The following is a 12,069-nucleotide window of genomic DNA, read 5'->3' on the forward strand; positions in this document are numbered from 1 at the left end:
CGGAGCGGAGCCAGATATCGCTAATTTTTTTTAGACGTACATTTCAGTTCTTTGCAACAAAAGTACTGGTCGGATTTCCACCAAACACATGAAAGCACGCTTTATGACCAAAGCCCCCGGTCCTGCCGTAAATTTAGTGAAATTCCGTGCACCATTCGACCTGTAGCCATGCAAAAAGTTTTTCCCCATTCAGACTATAGAGAAAAAAAAATGTGGGACCCCCTATAACTTTGACCCACATGCAGAAAACCTCACCCAACTTGGCGAGAAAATTCAGAGCTGGCCATATACTTTTTTTGCAAAGTTTGGTGAAGATATAAGCTGCCGAAAAAGTGGTCTTCCTATGGGTTTAGCAACTTAACCATAACTACACGGCCGCTACTGCGGGCCATGATATATATATATATATATATATATATATATATATATATATATATATATATATATATATATATATATATATATATATATATATATATATATATATATATATATATATATATATATATATATATATATATATATATATATATATATATATATATATATTTTTTTTTTTTTGTTTAATGTATAAAACAAAAGGGTACTCTAATTTGCCTTGCACGTGCAAGCTGGATTTGCAATTCTCCATGTATTAGCACCCTCCTTACCCAGAGATAGCTGCTCTTTTAATTTGGGCCTCGTGGCAGCTTGACCTTTAGAGAGCAATACTTTTAAGGACTGACTGTAGCACGGTTTGAAAAAGAATAATGCAGATGCTGTGTGTTTTCTTAGTGTTATCAGATATTTAAAACTAAGAAAACACATGGCATCCGGGGCTGTCACCCATACATGCAGTAACCGAGACTGACCCTGCTTAGCTTTAAAGCGAGTAAGGGGCCGGGTCCCTTAGGCCATGTTACTCTAAGTGGTCTTGTAACTTGTGCTTGTTTATTAGGCAACATGGCCTGAAGGGCCGAGCTCCTTCCTCGCTTTGAAGTAAAGCAGAGTCGGACCTGATTACTGAATGGATGGGAGTCATCGATGTCTATTTTAGTATGTGGGTATGTGTAGTTTATAGCCAACAATATCGAAAAAACAGCTAGAGAAATGTTTTAGTGCCCCTCTCATATGTGCCAGCTCCACTCACTACGCTGAAGGCCTCCTCACCTCCCCTGCCCTCTCCCATTTCCCTAACACTCAGTGTTTCTATGACGCAGTTTGCTTTGAGATGTCGGCTATTCGCGACTATACCCCAGGTTATAGCCAAGGGTATGGAAAAAAATGTTGAACCTCATGTTGCAAACTTGGTACCTAGCCCCCTGCAACTCCAAAATTTCACTTGGTGTCCTATTGCCTCCCCCACCTCTAGCCCGATGTGTTTTTGACCTGCAAACGCCTTTTTTCTGTGTTTCATTTTCTGATACCCTCAGCTACAGCCTGGGGTATAACCGCAGCTATCTCTCGCATTGAGAAAAAAAAGATGGCCGCTTTTTCATTTCTGAAAACCCTGATCCTGCAATGCACCATGGGAGATATAGCTATTTTTGAGGGTAGATGGGGGCACCCCCTTCTCCATCAAATATTAAAAAGATGACTGGACGGAATATGCCCACACCACAAAAGGATTGCAAATCAACTCTTGGTCCCCACATTTTTTGTATCTGATCCAATTCCGTCCAGCGGTTTCGGCTGTGCGATCTGGCAAGAATTTACCTTTTTTTCTATTTGAAAATAAATGGCAACTAGGCTGAAGTCATTTTTGTTTTCTTAATAACTTTTGTATTGTATTTTTTAAATCTTTCACAATCTGGTGGGGGACCCAGGTGTACAATTGTCTGCAAAAAATCTGCTAAATCGGTTTTATGAGTTGAAAGGCGTTAGCAATTCATTTTTTGGATTTCCTATGTCACTCCAAATCACCTTAACTATAGGGTGACTGCCGCCCTATAATATATAGAGATCGAGAGACAGTGAGAGAGAGAAAGAGAGACAGAGAGAGACAGAGAGAGAGAGAGAGAACACACGGTCATACAAAATAAGCGAAAATGAAATACAAAACAAATGTGAACAATGTGCTTTCTAATCAGTGAATAACATTGTATAGAAAATAATTTGTAACTAATAAGTTATATTTAATAATTTGTCACTATTTCAATGAGGTTTTGCTTTTTGTTCATATACATTATGGTAGATTAGGATGAAATGGTCACTGTGATTCAATACTACTTAGTAACACTCAGAACGTCAAACACAGTAAAACAGTAAGAATTAAAATGCAAGATGCATACCTGGATTCACTTCTCTATAAGTCCCTACTCCATATGCATTCACAATGGCTTGAAACCCAGCAGTGTATTTATTGGTTCTGTTGAAGGTTGGTGGAGTCAAAGTTGTTCTCATCCTGGTCAGAATTGGCTCAAAGGAAGTCCCTCTGTTCTTCTGTTAAAAGAGAAATGGAAAAGCTGTGACCATGGAAGGTTCAAGTGCTGACCATCAATGTCATTGGTTTCATAGGAACTAGAGGAGTAGAGGCTGGGGCTGATAGTAAGTACACTGCATGTACGCATCCATGGCAAATAGAACATACTTCATTTGCAATGTGTTTGGAGTGGGCAAGGCCTTTTTTGTCTGCTACAAATGTGCAGAAGCCCAGAAGACAAAACCCAGAAAAGGACACATGACATCACCCATGTATGCTCCCCACAAGGCATACTCCTCCTATAATCCTGCACTTGACTGTGATCACATACTGCCACTTGGCATCTGCACATGGACAAATGATGACTACATTCCTGAAAACATGTCAGTGGGCACATCCAACCACCAACTAATTCCAAACATATTGCATGGTGTTTCAGGAAACAGAAAATGTCAGTTTTAATGCCGGCAATAGGATGTCTTAGTTACTTACCTGTAACTGTATTTCTCCAGCATTGGTATCTTTCATAGATTCACATGCTTGAATATTCCCCGTTGTCGGACTGGGAATCCTTGGTGATAAACAATAATTATTACATTTGTTTTAATATACATCCCTTCTCCCCTAGGGAATGCATGTAAATACTCCATTGTGGCCTATGAGCCATTCTATTGTGTAGTCCCTCCACTTCACTTTGGTCCTTTATGGCCCCAACCAATGAGGTAACAGGGTTCAAGCTCTGCCCCAGTCAGCCATCTTCAGATTTTGAACCGTAGAAACTACAGTAAGATGGGTGCGGAGCGTACGAGCAGCCTCTCAGGGGAGGCGGGTGGGCGCATGTGAATCTATGAAAGATAATGCTGGAGAAATACAGTTACAGGTAGGTAAGTAACTAAGACTTCTCCATCATTGGATCCTTCATAGATTCAGATGCTTGAATAGAATACCAAGCAGTTCAAGCATGCCACCATATATACATATATAAGCATAGATGCAGAAACATTATTTCTGACAAACCTTTACCATGCAGCAACACAACGGTTACTTACTCAGGGAAAGGCCGGAAAGGAGGCTGGTCCTACCTTATGCAAAGAGGTGGCGGAGCACTGCCTGTCCAACTGCAGATTCCTTGCTGGCATCTTCTGCTAGGCAGTAGTGTTTAGCGAACGTGTGCAGAGTGCTCCAGGTAGCATCTCTGCAGATGTCCTTCAAGGGTACCCCTGCGTGAAACGCTACTGATGCCGCGCTCCCTCTGGTGGAGTGTGCTGAAGGCTGTCTGGAGAGGGTGTCGCCCCGTCAATTGATGACAATGGGTAATGCATAACGAGACCCATCTTGCCAGACTCTGTCTGGAGTTATGTTGCCCTTTTGTGCGACCTGCGAAGGCAATGAACAGTCTGTTAGATGAGCAGAACTTCTTAGTTCTCTGCAAGTAGAATTTCAAAACCCTAGTGACATCTAGGGAATGTAAAGCTCTTTCCGCCTCCGAGTTATGGTTCCAGAAGAAAAATGGTAGAACAATGCGCTCTGTGAGTGTCATTTGCGATAAAACCTTGGGCAGAAACTTTGGGTGTGTCCTCAAAATGACGCGGTCTTGCTGAAACAAAGTAAAAGGAGGTTCTGAAGACAAGGCGTGTAATTGACTGATCCTCCTGGCCGAAGTCATGGCTATCAAAAAAGCCGTTTTCCAAGATAAGAATTTTATTTCACATCTGTGAATGGGTTCGAAAGGGGGTTCCATGAGGGCCGTTAGTACAGTGTTTAGGCTCCAGGAAGGAACTAATGAGGGCGTAGGAGGGTAAGTACGCATCAACCCCTTCAGGAAGATCTTGAGGGCCAGAAGAGAGAGTAATGACTGCGCTTCTGGAGTCGTCGTGTATGCCGATAAGGCCGACAGGTGAACTTTGATGGAGGATAGGGCGAGACCAGTCTTAGCCAAATGTAATAAGTAAGGTAGTATCTGTTCTACCGAAGCTGTAAGTGGGTTAATCGTATATGTTTCACACCACTTAGAGAAGGGGGTCCATTTCGGCACGTAGGTGATCCTCGTCGACGGGGCTCTAGAGGCCCTGATTATGTCCCAGCAGTCTGCCGGAAGGTTCAAGTTCATGAGTGTGCGCTGCTCAGGAACCAGGCTTTGAGGGAGAGGCTCGCTTGGTCATGGTGGAAGACTTTGTGGTTCTGCTGAGTTAAGAGGTATTGATGAGCCTGGAGCCAAATTGGAGGCCACCGAGGTGCTGCAGAGTCGGGTACCAGACCTGTCGCGCCCAGTCCGGCACTATTAGTATCATGGAGCAATCCTGTTCCTTCATTCTGCGCAGAACTCTGGCTATGAGTGGAATGGGGGGAAAGGCATAAAGGAATGTCCCTGTCCAGTCCACCGAGAATGCATCTCCTGCTGACTGATGTTATGGGTACCTTGAGGCGAATGCTTGACATTTTCTGTTGACCCTGGTGGCAAAGAGGTCGATCTGTGGATGGCCCCATACAGAGAAAATCCATTGAAATTCCTTTTCGTCTAGCTCCCATTCATGGGATGACGCGTACTCCCTGCTCAGTTTGTCCGCTAAGACATTGTCCACTCCCGGGAGATGTTCCGCTCTGATCTGGACTTTGTGGTGCAAGGTCCATGACCATAGTAGTTGAGCTTCCTGTGATAAGATCTCTGACTTCGTGCCCCCTTGCTTGTTTGTGTAGTGCATGGAGGTTGTATTGTCTGGATGGTCAAGACTTGACCCGCCACTATCGGAAGGAAATATTTACAGCCCATCGTATCACCCTGAGCTCTAGAACATTGATGTCAAGCTGTGATTCCTGGTCTGACCAAGCCCCTTTTGTCTAGAGGTCTGCCAAGTGTGCTCCCCATCCGAAAGGGACGCATATGTCCTTCAGAGAAGAGTGGATGTTGGTGCCTGGAATGGCATCCCTTGGAGCAGGTTCCGTGGAGTATTCCACCATTTTTTTGCCAAAAAAGTCTTGCCCGTTGAAGGGCATGTCCAAAATGTGTGCCTGAAATTCGTGGCCTTCATCCATGCCTGTCTCCTTAGCACCGTGCCGTGGGCCATTTTTCTGAAATCTGACTCAGACACATCGACAGCAGCGATCATGTAGTCTGAAGTAGCTTCTCCGTCCACAATGATGGACCTGGGTTCTTCCTGTAAATCTGCTGGTAGATGTTTGGTTAGCTTGGACATGCGAAGCCAAAGTTCGCGGTCAAACCTGGCTGTCATGGCTAATGCGTTGCCCGGTCTAATCGTGAGAGATGCTGAGGAAGACACCTTTCTACACATGGCTTCCAGCTTACGACCTTCCTTGTCTGGCGGTGCTGACAGTGGTGATGATGAGTTGGCCAACCTCTTTCTGGCCGCTACTGTGATGACTGAGTCTGGCTTAGTATGACCCCTTAAACAAAGCAGTGCCAAGTCAGGTGCCTTGTACTTCTTTTCAGGTCTTGAAACTAACGCAGGTGTGGATAAAGGTGTGGCCAGTATCTTCGACCCAGACTCCCATATCGTGTCGAGAAGAGGAAGGGAATAGTTTCTTACCTGTAACTCCATTCCTCCAGCATTGGTATCTTTCATGGATTCACATGCTTAGAATATTCCCCGTCGACAGACTGGGAACCCTCGGTAAACTTATATAGCCTTTTCCTATAGGAAAACTTTCGACACTTTAGTGTCCTATCTACGTCGTTTTGGGCTGCGCACGCACGCCCTACCAAGACGTAGCGGTATAAATGCCCCGCCCCAGCGGCTCCTTCCAGATTTCGACCCCTCCAACTGGAACGGGGTGAAACCAGAAAAAATGCGAAGATTGCATTTCGGGGAGGCCGGAGGGCGAATGTGAATCCACGAAAGATACCAATGCTGGAGAAATGGAGTTACAGGTAAGAAACTATTCCCTTCTCCAGCATTGGATCTTTCATGGATTCACATGCTTAGAATAGAATGCACAGCAGTGAACGTGAAACAATGAAGGAGGTGTAACTGCAATCGAGCAATCACCCCATTCTGCCAAAGAAAACGAACCATGATTACATAAGATCCGAAATTACTCACCTGTCAACGTACTGTATACCGCAATATACATAAGTTAAAACAGGATACATAAAGCACGCATTGGAACCACATGCGCATGTTCGTGCATATAATTAAAAGTATATATATATATATATATATATATATATATATATATATATATATACACACATATCTGCATGTATAAACACATATCCAACCAGCATAGAACCCTCTCAAAGAGAAAGGGCTTACCTTATTGAAAGAGATGCCGCAAGACTGCTCGGCCCATTTGAACTTCGTCCGCATGCTGTCGTTCTAAGCAGTAGTGGCGGGTGAATGTAAGGGGCAATAACCATGCTGCTGCTCTGCAAATGTCTGCCAGCGGGATCCCCGCCCATAATGCCGTCGACGGCGAGGTCGCTTTGGTCGAATGGGCTCTCTGACGCCCTTGTAGCGGCTTTCCCGCTTTCGAGTGACAGAAAGCAATCGTCGACGAGACACATCGAGCCAGACCTTGTTTCGAAATTGCTTTCCCCTTTGCTGAAGGGCCATAAGCAACGAAGAGCTGCTGTGTCGATCGAAGTTGCTGGGTACGATGCAGGTAGAATTTTAGAGCCCTCTTGACATCGAGGGTATGCAGAACCTTTTCCGCTGCCGACGATGGCGTTGCAAAGAAGGTGGGTAGGACCATGGTAGAGTGTTTATGAAAAATCGTAGGAACTTTCGTGATGAAATGAGGACTCGTCGACAAGATCACCTTGTCCTTGAAGAATCTGAGATATGGAGGGTCTATGGCCAATGCTTGTAACTCTGAGATTCGTCTAGCCGACGTTATGGCTATTAGAAAAGCCACTTTCCAAGATAGAAACTTCATGGACGCCGTGGCCATTGGCTCAAAAGGTGATTTCATCAAACCTGCAAGTACCAAGTTAAGGCTCCACGTTGGTGGAAAACGCTTAACCGGGGGAAACGTCCGAAACAAACCTCTCATGAAATGTTTAACTAATCTGTCACTAAACAAAGGCGTAGAGTTCCTCCTTCTTGTGAACCTAGAGATGGCCACCAGGTGAACCTCTAGAAATGAAAAAGACAAGCCACTCCTCGCCAAATGCAACAGATACGGGAGGATCTGTTCCGGAATAACTCAGAGGTTCCATTTCCGCCTGCCCATGGCATCACACACAGAATCTTTTCCACTTACACCTGTAAGACTTGTTGGTGGACGGGGCCCGCGCAGCCTGCAATATTTTTCGACAGTCCGATGGAATGGTCAAGGCCCCAAACTCCGAAAAGTCAGGAGCCAAGCCGTGAGGTTGAGACTGTTCGGGTCGTGATGCCACACCGTTCCTTTGTTCCGGGACAAGAGGTTGGGCTCTTTTGGGAACGTTATCGGGTGGTCCGCTGACAGATGAAGCAGGTTGGAAAACCATGGTTGCCTCGGCCAACATGGCGCTAACAGGATGACTCGGCATCTGTACCTGCGTATCCACTGCAGAGTCCTCCATATCAGGGGAAACGGAGGGAAGGCATAGAGGAACTTGCCCGTCCACGGGAAGGAAAAAGCTTCTCCCACTGAATTTTCCTGTGGCCATCTGCTGGCGTACATTTTGCACTTCTTGTTTGCCTTCGTGGCAAAGAGGTCCAGCGTCGGTTGTCCCCATTTCTGGAAGACCTTCGCCAAATGATCATCGTTTATTTCCCACTCGTGAATCTGGTCCATCTTTCTGCTCAGCGAGTCCGCCTGCTCTTTTTTCACTCCTGGCAGATGATGGGCTATGATGGATACATCGTGCTTCAGCACCCAGTGCCACACCTTCTGAACCTCGATGGAGAGAGTCCTGGACCGCGTACCGCCTTGCTTTCGGTAATAAAACATTGTTGTGGTATTGTCCATCAGAACTCTCACTGTGGATCCCCTGATGTGAGGCAGGAACGCTCTCAGGGCCCAGCGGACTGCTCTCAATTCCAGAATGTTGATGTGTAGGAGAGATTCTTTCTGAGACCAGCGGCCTTGTGTCTGCAGAGTGCCCATATGCGCTCCCCAGCCGGTTAGGGACACGTCCATCACCACTGTGAACTGGAATTCCGGTTCCTGTAGAGGCACTCCCTTGGAAATATTCCGACGATTCCTCCACCACCGTAGGGTTGACATGAGCTCGACGTCGTCGACGGTCAACTTGTCTGACCAAAGGCCCTGAGACTGCGTCCAACGATCTGCCAAAAACTGTTGAACTGGCCTCATGAAAAGGCGACAGTTGGGCACTAGATGAATGCAGGACGCCATAGCTCCCAGGATTAACGTACATTTTCTCACCGACACCTGGAATTGATCTTAAGCTGGCCTGCCAAACGACTGAGCCTGGTGATCCTGTCGAGGGATGATTTGACTAATCCCAGCTGGGTGTCGAACTGGGCACCCAGAAACAGCAAGCTTCTGGACGGCGCTAATGAGGATTTGTCTAAGTTTATCGTAAACCCCAATCGTTCCAATAGGTTCAATGTGTCCTGTAGACTGTCGTGCGTCGATGACGGGGAAGATCCCCTCACCAACCAGTCGTCGAGATACGGGTATACATGGTGGCCCTGCCTCCTCAGCCAGGCTGCCACCGGAGCCAGGCATTTGGTGACCGTTCTGGAGGAAGATTTTAGTCCAAAAGGGAGAACTGAACTGGTAGTGATCGTGTTCTACCACAAGCCTGAGGTATTTCTTGTGTCGCGGACACACCAGTATGTGAAAGTACGCGTCCTGCAGGTCCAGAGATGCCAGAAAATCCCCTTTTTGAACTGACCTGATTACCTCTTGGAGCGTGAGCATCTTGAACTTTATGTTCTTCAACGACTTGTTCAGTTCTCGCAGATCTAGGATGGGACGCCATTTTCCATTCGGCTTTTTCACCACAAAGTACCGGGAGTAAACCCCTTGACCCCTTTGCGACGACGGGACCTGTTCTATAGCCCCTTTTTGTAGCATAAGTGCTACTTCCTGCAGCAACACGCTCAGATGGGAGTGAGCTACACGCACCGGTGGAATATGCAGAGGATTGCTTTTGAACTGCAGGGAATGTCCGTATTCTACGGTGTCCAACACCCATTGATCTGTGGTTATCAGCTCCCATTCCTTGATGTGACATGATACTCTGGCCCCCAGAACGTTCACCTGCTTGAAACCCGACTCTGCAAGATCTACTGCGATGTTAATTGCATGATTTGAAGCTTCCTCACCTTCCCTGACTAGCAACATAGCCGCTTTTCGATGTTCATCCGGAAGGTGTTCGAGTATGGGTGCCAGCCGGTGCCACATTTCCCGGTCGTATCTAGCGACTATGGCAAGAAAATTGGCCGTCTTAACCGTGGTAGCACCTACCGTCAGGACTTTCTTGCCGAACGCATCTTGGCGTCTAGCATCACTTTCCGGGGGGGGGTCGTACACTTGTGCGGAGCCCTCGCCTTTCTCGCCGCCGATACCACAGAGTCAGGTGTCTGTTGTGAGGAAAGGCACTTGGGAGTAGAGTCTGGGGCCTTGAATTTCTTTTCCAGACGACCTTTAACCGCTGGCTCTGAGAAAGGGTGACGCATGGTCTGCAGACCTTCCTAGGATGGGTACTGAAAACACTGACTTTCTCCTTTGACCCATGTGGTCGAAAAGAAAGCAATCTTTCTTTTCCTCTTCTTGTGCCAGCCCAAATTCCTTGCAGGCTTTAGTCATCATGTTATGGAATGACCCGATAACGTCTGGGGGAGATGGCTGAGCCGGGCTCCTCGGCGTTTCCAACTCCACATCGGACTCCCAGGTCGGATCCCTGGAGGGGGAAAGTGAGACTATTGACTACGCCCTGCTGCCTGATTCCGAATCCAACAGCTTCCCTTCCTCGCGGTGTGGAACAGAGAGGCTTGCTTCCGGAGGCCCTGCCGCGGGGGTTGCAGGTAGAGGATGGCGAGACGGGCCCGGGTAGTCGACGACCAACCCGGCCGGGGATGTTCGAGGTAGTCTATCGTCCAGTGTCCGTAGCAGAGATTGCAGCGTGGATAAGACTTCCAACGATAGAATCGATTGTGGATTCAGCAGAGGGGTAGAACCCGGACAGCTTTTGGAGACAGGCTTGGTAAATTGTAACCCCAGGTCTGCCGGGCAGCTACCCTTTCGACCTCGTCCCCCGAAGACACTGACAAGGCCTCTTGCTGTAGGAGTGTGTTCGGTAAAACTGGGTCGTAGACCTCTGGGCACCAGGCCCTTTGAGGGATATCCGTCGTCTAAGCCATAGTTGGTCCTGTCGGCGTCAACGTCTGCAATGCAGGTGCGGTAGATGTTAACTGCATCAATGGCAGAGAAGTCGTCGACGACCGCCCAACCGTCGACGACGGTGGTGGTCGTGCAGGTGTATGCGTTGCTCCTGCCTTTTCTGAACTCGACCTGCGTTTTTATTTTTCTCGACTCGAGGTCGATCCTCCTCAGGCGATCGTCGTGGATTTTGATTTGTCTTTATCTTTTCTCGTCGAAGATGAGGACGAAGAGGCACCTTTCGATGCCGAGTCCTTGGAGCGGCCTTCCGACGACTCCTTGCCCACCGGTCTAGGTTTCTTCACCGGGGGCTCCGATGACGATGAGCGGCGCGGGGCACCTGAAGATTTCGATGCCGAGGCCACGCTGGTGTTGAGCCCACCTCTGAAGGCGGGTATGCCCCCGCTTCATCGTTCAACCATGCGACAAGTCTGCGACTCCGATCCTTAAGGGTCTTCTGGGAGAAGCCCTTACAAATGTCGCAGTCAGCCGAGTGGTGAGGGTGCAGACAGTAAATGCAGTCCATATGCGCATCCCCCTCGTAGACCACCTTTAGGCCGCACGTAGCGCACGGGCGGAAAAGTGCTTTTCCTGACATCAGGAGAAGAGCGCAACCTAACCAAGTAGAAAATACACGAGGTGTTCCCACTTTGGAGACGGTCGAAATCTGGAAGGAGCCGCGGGGGCGGGGCATTTATACCGCTACGTCTTGGTAGGGCGTGCGTGCGCAGCCCAAAACGATGTAGATAGGACACTAAAGTGTCGAAAGTTTTCCTATAGGAAAAGGCTATATAAGCTTACCGAGGGTTCCCAGTCTGTCGCCGGGGAATATTCTAAGCATGTGAATCCATGAAAGATCCAATGCTGGAGAATGGTGGTAACCGTTCTTCTGCGTTTGTCTCTGTGCTCGTAAAGCATTGAATTCTTCTCTACCGAAGAAACATGTATTTTGAACACGCTCGCAGCTTTACCAATTATAGTATGAAACAATACCAAATCGTCCTGGGGTGACGAATCACCTGGGGAGTCTTTCTTCCTGGGTTTCTCGACGATATAATCATCCCATTCACTGGGAGCATCAGGTTCCTGCGTAATCTCCCCTTCATCAGGATCCGAAAAATCCCTGAACGGGTCCTCTTGCTAGTCAGATAATGACACAGATGAAGGTACCATAGTTGGATCTCGAACTGGCGATAAAGGTCTATGAGGTTATGCTGGAGAGGGGACTCTTGTCAGTGAAGCACTGAGTGCTCTGCTCCTGGATCTACGTGGAGGCTCAGGTGATCGTGCTCTTTTCTGTGGTCTACTCCTGGAAGGGGAGTGCCCGGGCGTGCTATGCCAAGGTGAAGCATCCCTCAGAGGGGTTCTTG

The 12,069-nt window shown here is 47.6% G+C and overlaps 1 protein-coding gene across 1 annotated transcript in view; it reads right to left on the minus strand.

Annotated features, from left to right (window-relative positions):
* Window positions 1-12,069, minus strand: part of LOC138513680 (V-type proton ATPase 116 kDa subunit a 4-like) — a 4,716,919-nt gene that overhangs the window by 3,209,019 nt on the left and 1,495,831 nt on the right. Inside the window, exon 11 of the mRNA XM_069628745.1 lies at window positions 2,271-2,421. Within this exon, the coding sequence (XP_069484846.1) occupies window positions 2,271-2,421 (151 nt within the window). The remainder of the gene's footprint in view (window positions 1-2,270; window positions 2,422-12,069) is intronic.

The sequence above is a fragment of the Ambystoma mexicanum genome, chromosome 12, assembly GCF_040938575.1.
Source record: "Ambystoma mexicanum isolate Mex_15411 chromosome 12, UKY_AmexF1_1, whole genome shotgun sequence".
NCBI lineage: Eukaryota > Metazoa > Chordata > Amphibia > Caudata > Ambystomatidae > Ambystoma > Ambystoma mexicanum.